The sequence below is a fragment of the Orycteropus afer genome, unplaced genomic scaffold (genome assembly GCF_000298275.1).
Source record: "Orycteropus afer afer isolate SDZICR_OR568_19922 unplaced genomic scaffold, OryAfe1.0 scaffold00294, whole genome shotgun sequence".
Classification (NCBI taxonomy): Eukaryota; Metazoa; Chordata; class Mammalia; order Tubulidentata; family Orycteropodidae; genus Orycteropus; species Orycteropus afer.
The window spans coordinates 1,472,646-1,489,394 of record NW_006921881.1 but is presented as its reverse complement, the minus strand read 5'-3'; the positions used below and the strand labels follow the sequence as shown (position 1 = coordinate 1,489,394).

The 16,749-nt window shown below is 44.3% G+C and overlaps 1 protein-coding gene across 1 annotated transcript; it reads left to right on the top strand.

The window, feature by feature from the left end:
• The first annotated feature begins 291 nt into the window (after positions 1-291).
• Positions 292-8,846, top strand: NFKBIL1 (NFKB inhibitor like 1). Its single transcript, XM_007951373.2, has 4 exons — positions 292-348; positions 752-1,028; positions 7,847-8,068; positions 8,254-8,846. Exons 1-4 carry the CDS (start codon positions 292-294, stop codon positions 8,844-8,846), a joined length of 1,149 nt encoding a protein of 382 aa, XP_007949564.1.
• The last annotated feature ends 7,903 nt before the right edge of the window (positions 8,847-16,749 follow it).

Below are 16,749 nucleotides of genomic sequence, written 5' to 3'. Positions count from 1 at the left end.
TCAAATGCCTTAGGAACTACGCCACCAGAGCTCTAGTTTCAAGCCGGTCCTTTATCTAAGTTCCCTAGTTTCCCTCCCGGAAGCTTGACTAAAGAAACACTCCTTCGGGGTGGAACGACATCCAGTAACACACCTTACAGTTCATTTCCGCCCTTCACCTGCGTCTCTCTATGTCATTTCCGCCAGCCTGGAGTGTCTCCGCCCTTCCCACCTCCCTTCCTCCGAGCGTCTTAAACACAGGCCTCGGGCCTACAGTTCTGGGGTTATTTGGGGGGGCGGGGGGCAGGTCTGATGAGTAACCCCTCCCCCCAGGTCCCAGAGGGAGAAGCCTCTACATCTGTCTGCCGGGTACATTATATTCAATTTCTAGATCATTATTTGAAAATAACTGACTTTTTAAAATTCAAATTTCTGCTGACAATTTCCCCCGTCAGTCTCTAGCCGTCTTTTTCAAAGTCCTTTATTCAGAATTAAATTTTATCTAGGCTCGTGAGCCTTAAAGCAATTATTTTATCCTTTTATCAAATTTTACATAAAAAATTAAATCTATGACCCCAGCCTCCCTCAAAAATTTTTTCCAAACCTGTCATTTGATGAGAAGAGATGGGAGTTAGGATAGGCCTCATCCCTTGTTGAAAATTTGAGACGAAACGGGGAACTGAAGAGAGGAATAAGAGAATGTCAGAGATAGAGGAGGAGAGACCATCCAAGGCTAGGGTCCTGATTGCTGCCTTTTTCCCTTCGTCTTTAGCCCAAGAGTTCCATGGCCTCCACTTCCCGCCGCCAACGCAGAGAGCGTCGCTTCCGTCGTTACTTGTCTGCAGGACGGCTGGTCCGGGCCCAGGCCCTCCTCCAGCGACACCCAGGCCTTGATGTAGATGCTGGGCAGCCCCCACCACTGCACCGGGCCTGTGCCCGCCATGATGCCCCTGCCCTTTGCCTGCTGCTTCGGCTCGGGGCTGACCCTGCCCACCAAGACCGCCACGGGGACACAGCGCTGCACGCTGCTGCCCGCCAGGGCCCTGATGGTGAGTCTGCCCAGTGGGGACAAGGTCATGAGCAACTGACGGGATCTGAAATGAAGGCGAGCAGTTGAAAAATAAACTAGTTGTTTGGTAAGTGGGCCCTAGCTGGCATGTATTTGTTGTTATGCCTTTTCATTACTGAATTACCATTTTCTGAAGAGCCCAATATTCCCAAAATTGCAACTGGTCTTCAAATTTCATGTTTCTAGATTGGTAGCTTCTTTGATTCTTGACTAGTTGTTTGCCTGTAGCACAAAACAGCATAGAGGGTACTTTTGGAGACAAATTTGCTGGGTTCAAATCCTGACTCCATACTTAGTAGCTGTGACTTTTGGGCAAGTTACTGAACATCTCTGAGACATAGTTTGCCCATGTGCAAACTAAAATAATAATAACCTTTGCTATGTGCTAGGTAGGAGCTCTGGTGGTGTAGTGCCTAAGGCATTTAACTGCTAACCAGAAGGCTGGAGGTTCAAACCCACCAGCCACTCCTTGGAAGGAAGGTTGGGACAATCTACTTCCGTAGTGATACCACCTCAGAAACCCAAGGAGGAGTTGCTATGAGTAGGGTCCAACTCGATGGCACATAACAACAACAACAACAACATATACCAGGCACTTTCCACAAAGTAACTTGTTTGACCCTCACAACAACCCTATGAAGTAAATACTAATATGATCCCCCATTTCCCAAATGAGGAAACTGGGCGCAGGAAAATTAAATGGTGGAGCAGGGATTGAAACACAGTCAGCCTGGCTAAAGTGCCCATGATCTAAGTAGGTACATTATGGAATTACAGGATAATGACCTTGTTCCAAGCACCCATACTGTGACATGTATGTTTTCAGAATTAGTTGACATAGTACACATTAAGAGTGCCTGACAAAGTAAGTGCTTGATAGATGCTGGCGGTTGTTCCTATTGTAGTTATCAACCGGTCTATACTTTGTTACCTGCAGTTCTGAAACTCAAAAAGCCAAACATTTTTCAGTAGTCTGCCACCCAATCTCATTTGGTGGCAAACTCATTTTGGTCACTGAACAAAAGTGAAGCTATGTGATTTGTTTTTATTCCACTTGATGTCAATATTCATACATTTCACTGCAGAAATAATTCATGTGTTTGGTTACCAGGGTTGGCCAGAAACCTCCTTTAGATGCTGCCTAATAGAAAGTGTACATACATTAAGGTCAGTTTTACCAAATCCCCAAACACCTGAGTTTTGAAAAACTTTGACACTGAGAGTTTCAAATTAGAACCTGCTATTTCCTAGAGAAAAAAGCTGTGGGTGGAGATGAGCAGGCGCCAGGGATGGATTACCCAGTAAGCAAGGTATGCATGGGCTTAATTGTGCTTACTTACTAATCTGTAGTAAACAATTTCATCTGGGTTTCACCACGTCAAAGATGTAGTAAAACTCAGATGAAGTTATTCACTACAGATTAGTAATGAAGCACATTTAAGTCAGTGCACACCATGCTTACTGGTTAATCCACCCCTGGAGAGCAGCCCGAACTAAATTTGATTTGCTCCTCTTATCATCCCCCAACTTAAGTATATGCAGGAACCCCTCCTTTCCCCAGAAAAACTCCCCCTTTGGGGAGTTGCCCTTGGGAAAAAAATAACCCTTTTCTTTAATCCCCCTTAATATAAATGAGATAGTCTGTCGTGAAGATGGGGCAATCTACTTCCGTAGTGATAGCGCCTCGGAAACCCAAGAAGGGGTCTCTATGAGTTGGATCTGACTTGACAGCAGTGAGTTTGGTTTTTTGGTTTTGGTCATATTCAGATTTTTTTTTTTTAACTTAATAACGAAGGAGGTTTACAAAATGCAGGTGTCTAACTTGACAGCTGATTTTTGTAAGAGGCAGGACCCTAGAAGGCAGTAGAATGAAGCAGTGTGAGGCCGTCCTGCATCTGAATCCTAGCTCTACCACTTACAGGCTCACCCAGCTTAAATGCGGTAAACCTCATTTGCCTGTCTAACATGAAGGTTGTGATGAATAAGAGAGGTATGCACACTTTTAAAATTTGCACTCACCAAATGACAAGTATTATTATTTTTGTATTATTCAGTAAAGGCTTTTTGAGTAATAAAAATGTCCCTGACAATGTGTTAGGCACTTCCTTCTTTGTATTCTGTGAAGCATGTGAGATTGACATTAAGATGAGAAAAGTGGAATGACGAACGTGACTAGAATCTCACAGCTGTTAAGGGGCTTCTCATCTTTCACTTCCACATGTCTAGTTTCCTTTCCCATTTTATCTCTACCAGCGTCGCCACCAGGTGGCCTTCTAACTCCTTGGTCAAAAGGTTTATGTCATTAAGCTTCCAGAGACTAATCTCTGCTTAATAAAATGCATTTCACTGAACAGATGAAATGAACCCAAAATCCCTTCAGTTTTTGCCCTGAGTTCACCTGTTAGGTCTGAGGAATGTGCAGTTTATGCTGGATTGGCCAGGCTGGGTTATCCCACCCAGTGAGACTGTAGTGAATGGCCTCTACCTTTGGAGCTTTAGGTGGCTTCCCTTTGAAACCCATTAACACACGGGGAAGTGGTCTTAGGTACCAGAGACTCCTGCATAAACACACCTTAGCCAGACAATAATCATTCTCTGCAAGAATTAGTGAACATTGAGAAACAGGAGAGTCATTTTCTCAATCTTTGCAAATAGACCAGCAAGGTATTTTTTTTAATATAATATTCATTGCACATCTGCTGTGTGCCAGCATAGTACCAAGGCCTCTAACATCGATTGTCCAGTTTAATCTGCATAGTAGAAGTAGGTGGTGACCCCGTTTTTCAGATAGCCAAGCCATCAGTTTTATGTCCCATATGTCCTTCCAATCTTACCTCCCACTGCACACCCACAAACTTGTGACTCCAGCTTTGTAGCTGTGTCATCAGTGACCCAAGCATGCCTTTCACAAGCCTGCCTGTCTGTTGCCTTTCCTTTCACCTGATTTCTACTTTGCTAAGAATTAGCCTCCCTTCCTGCACGGCAGAATTCCCTTTTTCCTTCAGGCCTTCTCCAACATTGTTCACTGTTACCTTTTCCTCCTCCGGGTTTCAGTCAGTCATTACTGACTATAAGCTTCTGATAATTGGCTTTTTTTTTTTCTTTTTTAAGAAGTTTTACTGTGATTTGGGTGAACATTTACAGAGAAAATTCATCTCCCATACAGCAGCTCACAATACTTTGTCTCATGACATTGACTGCAATTTCCCACAATGCAGCAGCTATAGTTGCATAGCCATAGTTACCTTTTCCTGTGCCCTTCCCTCCCATGCACTCCTGCCCCCTGCTGTCTCCCTGTGCATACACAGCCCTTCTATTTTCCCATGATTGATCTCTCCAAGGAGTGTATCTACCTAATGTAAAATGTTCAGCTCATATGCCTGTCTTTTGTTTGGCTAGAAGCCATAAGAATGGGTTCAATTCCAGACCTGAAGGGCAACTAGGGGACATAGTCTCAGGGGTTTCACCAGACTCTATTAGACCAGCAAACCTGGTCTTTTTTTTTTTTTTTAATGATTTTGAGTTTTGTTCCACATTGTTCTCCTAGTCTATCCAGGATCTATGACAAAAATCCCTCTCCAAGTGGTTGACAGTGGTAGTCAGGCACCATCTAGTTCTTCTGATCTCATAGTCGTATAGGCTGAGGATCACATGGTGTACCAGTCGCTTGGACTAATTGTTTCCATGTGTCTTTGATTTTCTTCATTCTTCTTTGCTCTGGTTGAGGAGAAATCCATTGTTGCATCTAGATGGCTGCCTGCAGGCTTTTAAGATCCTAGTTGTTACTCGCCAAAGTAGGATGTGGAACAATATTTTTGTGTACTATGTTATGCCAATTGAGCTTGATGTCCCCTGCAACTATGGTCACAAGCCCACAGGTCCCACTACTTGCTCTGATATTGGCATTTTTTTAAATGTCTTTTTATACCACTTAATGTGTATGTCCCTTCAAGGTAGAAATTATGTCTTACTATGGCTGAAAGAAAAGCAGCATTTCCATCACTTAAGACAAAATATAATTTTATTCCACAAAATTTTTCTTCATATTTATTTTTCCCAGTATAAAAGTATGTTTTAATTAAAGAGCATTGGAAAAAGTTGATCTCTATTGCTAAATTGATGAAAAAAGTAGCATTTCAAATCATTGGATTCAGGGTGGGCTATTCAATAAATGGTACTGAAACACTTGGTTCCACATCTGGCTCAAAAGTCAATTGCAGCCACATAAACACCTAAATGTAACAAGAAGGGCACACACCAAATTCATAGGAAAGGTTGCCCCTGGGACTTCGAGGTGAGGATTAACTTGGAAGGAGGTGTCAGAGAACTTTAGCTTTATCTATAATGGTTTTTATTTCCTTAAAATAAAACAATGTTGCAAAAATGATGTGTTAACATACTTTATGGCATGAACAGGGTTACTTATTGTACATTTCACTTTTAAAAATTTTATTCTCTAAGAATAAAATAAATAGAAAATAATAGAAACTACAAGGGAATATTTTTATCACCTTAGAGTGGGGAAAGTCTTCCTAAGAAGGAAATAAGGTCAAAAGCCATAAAAGAAGAAATTGATACAAGTTTAACTGCATAAATTTTTTTTAAAAGGCAGGAGGAAATATATATGTAACAAACACCAATGGTTAATATCTATACTCTGTCAAGTGCTTTCATATCTATATATATATAATTTCCAGGTAAAAGTGGGCAAAGAATATGAATCAGTCACAAAATAAATTCAGATCACCACACATGTGAAAAAGAGGACAACTTTATTCATAAAATCATTTTTTTTTTTAAATCAGACTGACAAAATTAAAAAGATGAATAATACTGAATTTTGGTGAGGAAAGATGCAAGCAGTCTTACATATTCATGGTGAAGATACATATTGGCACAAAAATTTTTTAGAGCCATTTGACAACACTGCATATGTTCTTTGACTCAGAAATTCCACTTCTAAGAATCTGCCCCACACAAATACCGAACCAGTCCACAAATACGTGTATGAGGCTGAAGATTTTCGGAAACAATTGAAGTCTGTCATTGAGGGGAGGGTGTTTGTTTCATACACTAGTGGAACACTACAAATTCATTAAGAAAGAATGAGGTAGATCTGAATATTAACTCCGGTGGAAAATGCATATAAGATGTTAAGTGAAAACAAGTTGCCAAACAATACATATAGTAGTATCTCTGGAAAAAAAAAATTTGTCATGGATGTGTTTATATACTTAAGCACAGGATTAGAAGGTATCACAACAAACTATTAACAGAGATTACATTTATTTTTCATTCTTTAAAAAAAAGATTCAAATTATTTTCATATTAAAATTTCAAATAAAATTGGAGGGAGAGGACCAACTATATAGTCCTACCAACCAGAGACTAGAATTTATGCATATTTTCATCCAGTCTGTTTTCTTCAACCATGAAATTTAGTCTTTCTCCCTCTTACGATCAGAGCCGGCTTTTTCACACATAAGCCTTGTTTTCATTGATTGCAAATATTCTGTACCATAATTTACCTACCTTGTTTTTATTGTTGTTAGCCTTACTCCTTAAAGCCTGTGAGTTTTAAAACCTCCCGTTTCAAACCAGAGTACCCATCCATCTACTCTCCCACTTGCAGTGCACTGTGGTGGGGAAGAAGCCGTTGAAAGACAGGGCCATGAACTTGTTGGCTAGCACAGGTTAGGAGGGCTGGTGTCAGTCATGTCAGTACTAAAGAGAAATACCCCCTCCCTTCTCCCTGATGTGGTTTGGGTTGGGCAGCACTCAAGTGTGCCCCGGAACAAGTGAGGGTCGTGGGCTTTGCAGCCAAAGTTCGGGCCCATTATGTCTTCTTGCCTTCCTAACAGTGGCGGGAGAACCTTTCTCCATCCCATCCTTTTGCCAGGTAACAAGGACTTTGCCACACCACAGAATAAAGATTTAAGAATAGTGGCCCATTTCCTCCTCCTCTAATGAGAGAAAGTAGGTCCCAAGGAAGGGAGGTGCCTCTCACCTTCCTCTGTCCCCAGAGTGAAAGAGTGGTTGGTGGCCACAGTGGTTGGCCTGGGAAAGGGTGCCTGGGTTGGCAGTGAAGTGAGTGGCATGGCCTTCAGCTAACAGTGGAGTGTGTGCCATGAGGGCAGGGCTGAGGAAGATGAGAGCTTAAGAAGATCCATCCCTTTCTTGTTTTCTCCCAGCCTTCTGTCAGCCAGCCCCTGAGAGAGACCCTCTCTCTCAGCCTCGTTCCCCTGCCCTAGGTCAGCAGTCATTTGGAAAGAGCTTGCTCTGCTTTTGGGAACATTTCTGAATTCCCTGCTCCCTCACCCCTCTACTGTCAACCCCTGGGTAAAGCTGGCTGAGAGAAGTCCCTCTGAAAACATTTTTTTAAAGTCAGTTTATTGAGAAATATTTTACCAGTTTGAGGTATAGTTTTGGGTAAGAAATGTATGATAAGAGGTCTATAGAGACAATATTTTCAAGCTTACAAGGGATACTTAGTCACAGGGTTTTGATATTACCCTAATTACCTGGAGGAAAGCCAGAAATTATTTTTTTTAACAAAGAAAACTCCTGGACACTAAAATAGTTTGTGGAGACACAGGTCAGAATATTTTAAACTGTCACACTTATGCATGTGGTGAATTATCAGTAAGTCTTTGTTGGCGATGGTGATTTCCTTACACCTAGAGACATCCGTTGCTCTAACACCAAGTAAGTAACCACAGAACTCCTTAGAATTCAAGATGGTAGCCCTGCCAAGGCATGGAAGTCCGAGCTAACTTCTCACTGCTCTCCCACCAACAGCCTACACAGACTTCTTCCTGCCGCTGCTGAGTCGCTGTCCTTCTGCAATGGGAATAAAGAATAAGGACGGGGAGACCCCTGGGCAAATTCTGGGCTGGGGACCCCCCTGGGATTCTGCTGAAGAAGAGGAAGAAGATGAGGCTTCCAAGGAGCAGGAATGGAGGCAAAAGCTGCAAGGAGAGCTAGAGGATGAGTGGCAGGAGGTGATTGGGAGGTTTGAAGGTAAGAAATCCATTCCTATCTACAGCTGCCCTTCTTCCCCACTGGCTGCTTTTCTCAGACCTACCGCATGAATGCTCTGCCCTGGGCTTCCTCTGCCCCCTTCCTTTAGGCTTCTCTGCCTCCCTTGACCCACCCTCTTCTCATAACCTCTCCTCCAACTCCCCACATCCCACCCTCCCAAACAGATGATGCATCCCATGAGGCCCAGGAACCCGAGTCCTTCTCAGCCTGGTCAGACCGCTTGGCCCGAGAACATGCCCAGAAGTGCCAACAGCAGCAGCAGTGGGAAGCAGAGGGAGCCTGCAGATCCCAGCGGGCTGAGGGCTCCAGTCACAGTTGGCGACAGCAGGAGGAGGAGCAGCGGCTCTTCCGAGAGCGAGCCCGGGCCAAGGAGGAGGAACTGCGTGAGAGCCGAGCCAGGAGGGCCCAGGAAGCTCGTGGGGACCAAGGGCCAGAGCCAGCCAGGGCTGGGCCCAGGGCCGAGCACACAAGAGGAGCAGGGAGGGGCAGCCTCTGGCGCTTTGGCGATGTGCCCTGGCCCTGCCCTGGGGGAGGAGACCCGGAGGCCATGGCCGCAGCCCTGGTTGCCAGGGGTCCCCCCTTGGAGGAGCAAGGGGCTCTGAGGAGGTACTTGAGGGTCCAGCAGGTCCGCTGGCACCCTGACCGCTTCCTGCAGCGATTCCGGAGCCAGATTGAGACCTGGGAGCTGGGCCGTGTGATGGGAGCTGTGACAGCTCTTTCCCAGGCCCTGAATCGCCATGCAGAGGCCCTCAAGTAACCCCATGGACAGCACAAGAAACTACGGGGAATGAAGCCTTAGGGGTGGGGCAGAAGGAAGGATGATAAGGCCTGGGATGGAGATGACAAGGACAAGGAAAAGGAAGATGCTGCACAGTAGAGGATATGGGGTGGGAGCGAAACTAGTAACCAGTGGGGGTGGGGGAGGTGTGGCCCACCACCACTGCTCCTTGACTCTGCCATTTCCTAATAAGACCTAGTTCCACATCTCCCTCCTGGTGTCTCCTCTGCCTTTTTCCATTGCTGTGGTTTTCATCACCCATTACATCTCCTTTCCCGTCCCTCCTGTTGAAACCCACAGCTCCTACACATCTGCAACCTGCACGCACACACTAACATATGCCCTCAGCTGCTTGCCCATTCTCAGTGTCATCCCTTAGAAGGCCCAACTTGCCCTCTAGTCTCCCACCCCCGACACTGGGGTCCCCTCCACTCTGCAGTCTGCGGCTGGAGAAGTAGATGTGAACAGAGGCAAAAAGGGGAACAACACCAGTTTCCCTCCCCTCCCCAGCCAGAACCACATCCTCCACCCCACTTAACACTCCCTTCCCCCAACATAGGGCTTTCCCTTTGCTGAGTCACAGAATGATCCGAGTTGGGGGGCAGCTGGGGCTGAGGGACCATGAGGCCTTGGGAGGATGGGAGATAGAATGGATGGAGGAAGAACCCTTTGGGGAGTAGAATTTCGATTACTAAAAATAGGAGCAGGGGAAGGAGGAGGAAAGAGCCAAATTATGTAACCTGGGTTATTTGTTCTTGGGCAACCAGAGATCCACACCCAAGCTTAGCCAGGCTGCCGGTCTCCCAGCAACTGCCCCTTCCAGCTTCTCTGTCCTGTCTCTCCTCCAAGCCCTCTCCCTTCAGGGCCTCAAATCTTATCTCCATCTAGTTTCTCCCCCTATCTAGGCTCTGCCCCCTTCTCAAACCTGTATGTCTGGGCACCCAGACTTGCCCTTGGAGATAAACATCTCCTTTTTCAGGAGCCAGTGGTTGAAGTCCTGAGGGGTGGAAGAGGGTCTAGGTTTCCCGCAAGGAGAGGGGCTCCATCCCTCCCATTATTGATAATACCCTCCCACTCAGGTCCCTGGAAACTGGGCTGGAAAGTTGTAGACAATACCAAACCTCACTGCCATCCCCCAGGACTCAAGTGGAGACAACAAAAAGGACAGCACTGAGAGAGAGTACATGGTATGCACATGCTGATGTGGGCACAGTCTATATGAGGCTACACCAGAGTGTGTCAAATGAGAAACTCACTTTTCAGGTTTTGAGGCCAGGTCTATAGAAGAGAGTCCCTGGAGTGGAAGCGGAGGGTGGCAGAGGACAGGGTGGGGAGGCTCTGGAAACATGGGAGTGTGGGGTGGGCATGAGTCCCCCCAAGAAGACAGCCTTAAGTTGAGGGGAGACCCAAGGCCTGTGAGAGACTAGGCAGATGTTCAGGGGCAGAAGGGGGAAGAGCTGGTGAGAAAGATCCTGTGAGAGGAAGCTACTGTGATTCAGAAAAGAGACTTTAAGCTGTGAGCAACCCAGGCGTCCAGTTCCTCTCACAGGCCGGAGATTTCGGAAGTGGCATGCAAAGAACCCAGGTTTGAAGTGGTGGGGGTGGGGAATTGGGGTTAGGATCCCTAAGAAGGGGGTTAAGTGAAACAGAAAGCCATGGTATCCATATTTACTGCTTCACCCAGGATATTTTTTTCTGGCTTTAAGCGCAGCATTATCCCCCTGTACAAGAGTTACATGAAACCAAAGCACAACAAACCCTGATACCTAGGCCCCTAGATCTCCCTCTTTTCAATGTCCCTCCCTCATGTCTGGCCCCCAGGCCTGGTGGGGGTTCCCCTGAGATGAGGGTTGTTCACTTTCTCTGACCACATGGTTTCCGCTTCTGTGTCTCTTGTTTCCTAGGCTGATAAAAATACTGAGCCCTAGAGGCCCTTGGCTTCCTCTGACCTCCTGGGGCCAGGCAGCAGGCATCCTGCCCACCCCAGTGGGGTAGAGAAGGAGGCCCAGGGATCCCCAAGGGATGACTCAGTGCCTATCATGAAACTAGTGGTGGAAGTGTGCATGTCTCTGCTCTCTAGAGCTGGAACCAGGAATTGAGTCTCTGTGGAGGATGCACGGGGGTTCATTGACAGGAAGAGGGTTGGGACACGCTAAAGAGACTAAAGAAAAGTCCATTTGGCGCTTGAAGCCTGGCATTGATTGGGTTGGCTCAGGTTTGGATTCAGTTCAAAAAAAGGATCTGGGAGGGACTTCAGTGCAGTTTGAATGAGCATCAAGTAGCCCAAAGTTCATTTCAAACCCTGCTTTCTTTAAGTTTACAATCCAGTAAGAGAAATAGATCCATGCAAATTAACTGTGATTCAAGGCCTGCTGAGTAAGTGTTACAGTAAGGTATAGTGGGTGCAGAAAAGAATTGTATCTGAAGGCATCTGGGAAGGTTTCTGTGAGGAGAAATGGCATTTGAAGTGGCTCTGGCGATTGAGTAGGATTTTAGTGGATGGAGATGGGTGGAAGGATTCCATAGGTCAATGAAAGGGCTTAAAAGAAGTCCAGGAAGTCAGAAAATGGAATGTCAGGAAAAGGTGAACATCCTGAAGTAGATGAAGCACAGACATGAGGGAGCATGTGGTCAGAGAAAGCAGCACAGAATGGCAAGATAAGGGATTTGAACTTTACCCTGGAGACAGTGGCACTGGTGGCGGCTTTGAAGAAGAGGGAGTACAGGAGAGAGCTGCAGGAGAACAGGGTAGGAAGAGAACATTTTGAATGTTCTGCTAGGTGTTTACCCTGTCAAGCACCTTTCCTAACATCTGATTGTATCCACAACTGTCCAAAAAGTGATGGTAGATCACCATTTACAGATAAGGAAACTAAGACTCATCACAGTACTGTAACTTGCTTGAGGCCACACAGCTAAAATTAGTGGAATTAGCATTAAACTCATCTGAATCCAAAACTCATGTACTTTTCTACTTCAGTCCAATAACTCCAAATGACGGTAAAGAAGGGAATATATATGTATAGGTAATTGTGATTTAAGTGAAAGTTTACAGAGCAAATTTATTTTCCATTCAACAGTTGATACACATTTTGTTTTGTGACATTGATCGCAATACCCATAATGTAACAGCTCTCTTCCCATTTTTCCCTGTGTCCTCATCTCCCATGGTTGATTGTTCTAAGGAGTATACTTGCCTGCTGTAATTAATTGTTCATCTTATCGGTTTGTTGTTTGGTAGGAAGCCATAGGAGTGAGTTCAATTCCAGACCCAAAAGGTGACTTGGAGGTTTCACCAGTATCTGTCAGATCAGTAAGCCTAGTCTGTTTTATGATTTTGAGTTTTGTTCCACATTTTTCTCCCACTCTATCCAGCATCTCCAATTTTGATCCCCTTCTGAATGGTTGACAGTGACACCTGGGCACCATCTAGTTCAATTTCAGGGTCATGTGGGCTGAGGTTCACATGTTCTACCTGTCCTTTGGACTAATTGTTTCCATGTGTCTTTGATTTTCTTCATTCTTTTTCTCTGGACTAGGATAAACCAATTGTTGCATCTTTGATGGCCACTTGTAAGCTTTTAAGACCCCAGTCAAAGCTCATCAAAATAGGATGTAGAACAATGTTTTTGTGTAGTATGTTATGCCAATTGAGCTTGATGTCCCTTGCAACCATGGTCCTGAGCCTGCAGGCCCAGCAACTCACTCCCAAGGCAGGAACAGATTTTTATAAACTTTGAGGAGATCAATCATTAGGATGTAACAACTGATTGATTGTTGGAGTGCAGGCAGGGGAGTCTTAGAGGACTCCAAATTTCAAGCCTCGAGATTGGAAAGATGGTGATGCCCTAAACCAAGAAGAAGGAACAAGGCTGAGGGGAAAAGAGTTCAGTTTTTGACATTCAATCAATACATTTTTTCTAACACCCTTTAGGAATGGTTGGGAACTGCTACGCAATGGTTTAAGTGAAATATGTGAGTCACTGCCCTCATAGAGCTTTCAATCTAGTGAGACAATATAAAAGTAACAACTATCCATAATAATGGGAGGCACACCTGCTTAGGGTAATAAGGCAAGGCATGAAGTGGTTAAAGAAGGCCTGCTGAAGTTGAGGTGCTAGCTTGATAGTTAGAGGTTTCCAGCAAGGAGATCTGGAGCTCAAGAGAGAAATTTGGCCTGGAGAAATAGATTTGGGTATCATTCCTTTCACAGTGGCAATTGAGCTTCTGAGTGGACAGGGTCATCTAATGGAGTGAGTGGAAGAGCTCTGAGGATGGTCAAAGGAAGAGGAACCAATAAAAGAGAGAGGTAAAGGGAAGAGTCGGAGAAATAGGGCAAAGCAAAGGGTGTGCTGAGTAGAGACTGAGCAGCCATGCCTCGTGATACAAGGAGGTCTAGTAGGTGAGGGTTAAAAAGATCCTTTGGGTTCAAAAACTAGATGATTACAAATTTTGAGAAAACTGTTTCCACTTAATAGAAGGACAAATATCACCTTACATAAGTTGAGGAATGAGTGGGAGGTGAGGAAAGGGAGGTGGTGGGTACAGTGTCATAGAATGGTGAATATGAAATATACCTAAGAATCGTCTTCAGTTCAACCCACAAATACTACAAATAAGGAAAATTTTACCAGTTCCTGAAAAAGTGGTTAGTCAGGGGAGCTAGTCTCTCAAGACATCACAAAGAAAAGGAAAGTAAAAGATGGAATGGCTATCTGAATGAGAAAGCTAGTCCAGTGAAGGATTTTTTTGTTTGTTTATTTTCAAGAAATAGAATGAGTAAGTTTGTAAAAAGTGAGAAAGATACTGAAAATATAAGAAGGGAAAGAATATAGTAAAGATAGAACATAAGATAAAGAGTAGATAAAAGAATCAGCCTTGGAAAGGAGAAAATACTTCTCTAATCAAGAAGAAACGAAAAATGTAGACAAATAGAAGTGAAGGGGAAAATAGAAAGTAAGGAGATCCGCCCTAGATGAGCTTGAGTTCAATAAAGTAGATGACAGAATCGCAAACTGAGAGTAAGGAGGTAGGGGGTAGGAAATAAGAGGCATGGAGATTTAGAACATATCTGCCGCACCATAATGGGGAGTCAATGAAGAATGATTAAAAGACTTGTGAAGAAACACTGAGAGGTCTCTGAGGTTAGATGGCAAGGTTTAGTAGTATGCCTGTGGGCATGGTGACATGACTTTCCTGCAGTACTTCTCAGCCTAAGAAGAAGACCTTAGAATATGAAACTATTGCATTTACCCAAAGCTGGAGTTTGTCAAGGTTGTTTTGGTAGAACATCAGACAGGTAAAAGATCCTAAAGTGCTAAGAAAAGTGTAGTTGAAATTGTTGGCCATGCAGTACAAGTTAAACTAAGCAAAGGAAACCAAGAAGAAGCTGGAAGTCTTGATGACAATGAAGAACAGATTTAGTGGAAGACAGAGGATATACTCAATGCTGTTGAGTCGGATCTGACTCATAGTGACCCCTCCTTGGGTTTCCGAGGCAGTATTACTATGGAAGTAGATTGCCCCATCTTCCTATTAGGAGGGGCTGATGGGTTTAAACCGCCAGTCTTCTGGTTGAAAGTCAAATGCCTTAGGCACTACACCACCAGAGCTCCTAGACAGAGGATATGAGATTTGAAAAGTGAATGGTTATGATTACAGAGAAAATACAGAATTCAAGACCTTGAACCAAGCATTGCTGAGGTTCAAGGTACGACCTTGCTCATGGGTGGCTAAAATCAAGCAGAGAAAGAGACTGTGAAACTGTTGGAGCTGAGAAAGTTGAAGAATTGAAAGGCCATGATGTAAGATTCATCTGATCTGTGTGATTTTTAAGTCACTAAAGATGGGGGCAAGAGATGAGTTATGGAGAAAAACTGAGCCAGATACACAGGTTATTAAGAGGGTAGTGGAATAGAAATGGTAGAGAAAACTATGCTGTTTAGGAAGATATGAAGTGCATGGTCAATGCAAAAGCCATAAGTTTCAAAGGAGGAAGAGGCTATCAATGGTTCAGAAGTAGAAAAGAGAATAATGACCTCTCCTCTGCTCACACCCCATCCTTCCAGTGATGGGATTGAAGAAAGAGCAACCTTCACCAAAGAAAGAAGAGCATTATTATGGGAAAGCCAGGTTTCAGAGAAAGTGCCCACAAGAATGAAAATGGAGGATTCAAATATATGGGGAGTTCCATAGAATATTGTGGGATGGATTGATAAAAGTGTCTTTGTGGGGTAGGGAATTGAATCTGGGGAGGTCAAATCCAATGAAAGTTCAAGAAAAGACAAAGTCTTGCTTTGGGGAAAATGAGGTTTGTGTTTCTGGAATTTATAATGGAAGATTAATTGCATTAATTGCGCTCTGATGGTGTAGTGCCTAAGGCATTTGACTGCTAACCAGAAGCCTGGCGGTTTAAATCCACTAGCCACTCCTTGGAAGGAAGGTTGGGCACTCTACTCCCGTAGAGATTCTGCCTCGGAAACCCAAGGAGGTATTGCTATGAGTTGAATCAACTCGACATCAGTGAGGTGTTTTTTTTTTTTTGTATAAAAACCCTGAAGGGGTCATATGAGGATACACAAAATCAGGTATCTTTTCCAGTTCAGGACACCATCTACATGCTGACAACTACCAATTTTGTCTCTTTAACTCTGACCTTCCTCCCAAAATCCAGACTCATATATCCTACCACCAAATGACATCTCCAGTTATCTAATAGATTTAGACTTACATCCAAAATAGAGCTATCGGTGCTCTCAGCCCATGAGAATCCTGTTCTTCTCCAATCTCCCCATCTCCCCATCCAATCCATCATCAATTCCAGTCAATTCTGCCCCTGAATACCAAATTTGTCTGCTGCTCTCCATCTTCATGATTGCCACCATGTTTTCTCCAGAATTACTCTAATCGCCTCCTAACTGGTGTTTCTGCTTTCACTTTTGCATCCTACGATCCAGTCTAAACACAGGAGCCGCAGTAATCATTTAAAAACATAAAGCCAATCTTCTCTGTTCTCTTTTCCTTTCCTCCCTTCTTCTTTCCCTCTCCTTCTCCTTCTCTCTTTCACACACAACACACGTTTTCCAAAGTCTTCTAATGTTTGAATAAAATCAAGGTGTTTTATCCCTGCTTGCTTGGCCCTCCATGGCCTGGTCCCTGACTCCTCTCTGACCTCATCTCCTACACCTCTTCCACTCTACTCTAGCCACACTGGCCTTCTATCTGTTCCTCAACACCCTCAGCTTGTTTCCAACTCAGATCATTTGCTGTAGCTACTCCCTTTGACTATGAGATCAAAACAAACAAACTTTATTTGGCCTTTGTCTTTGGATCCTGCAAAATACCCTTTGCCACGAATTTGATTCCAACTCATAGGACCCTATAGGACAGAGCAGAACTGCCCCACAGGGTTTCCAAGGCTGTAAATCTTTATAGAAGCAGATAGTCTCATTCTCCAGAGGAGTGGCTGGTAGGTTCCTTGCATTTAGCAGCCAAGTGCTTAACCATTTCAACACCAGGGCTCCTTTCCTGGCGGGAATTCCCCGGCACTGGAGGTGCTTTTATTATGTATAACCTCCAGACAACACCTAAGAATGTGTACAAAAGAATGGAGCTACAAAGACCACACCTGGCAACTAAGGAAGGGAGGGGGCATGATTTTAATCATACATATCCAATGTATGATTAATCAATCATAATTATACAATGAGACCCCAATCATGACTATGCAATGAAGCCAGACAAAGGCTTTGAACACAGAAATTTGGGGGTTTCCTGGATTAGGGAGAGAATATGCTTTTGGAAGGGTGCCATGCCCTTGGGGACAATGGAAGGCTCTGTGGTGGGGTCCTCTCTGATCTTGCCATGTCTCTCTGTTTATATC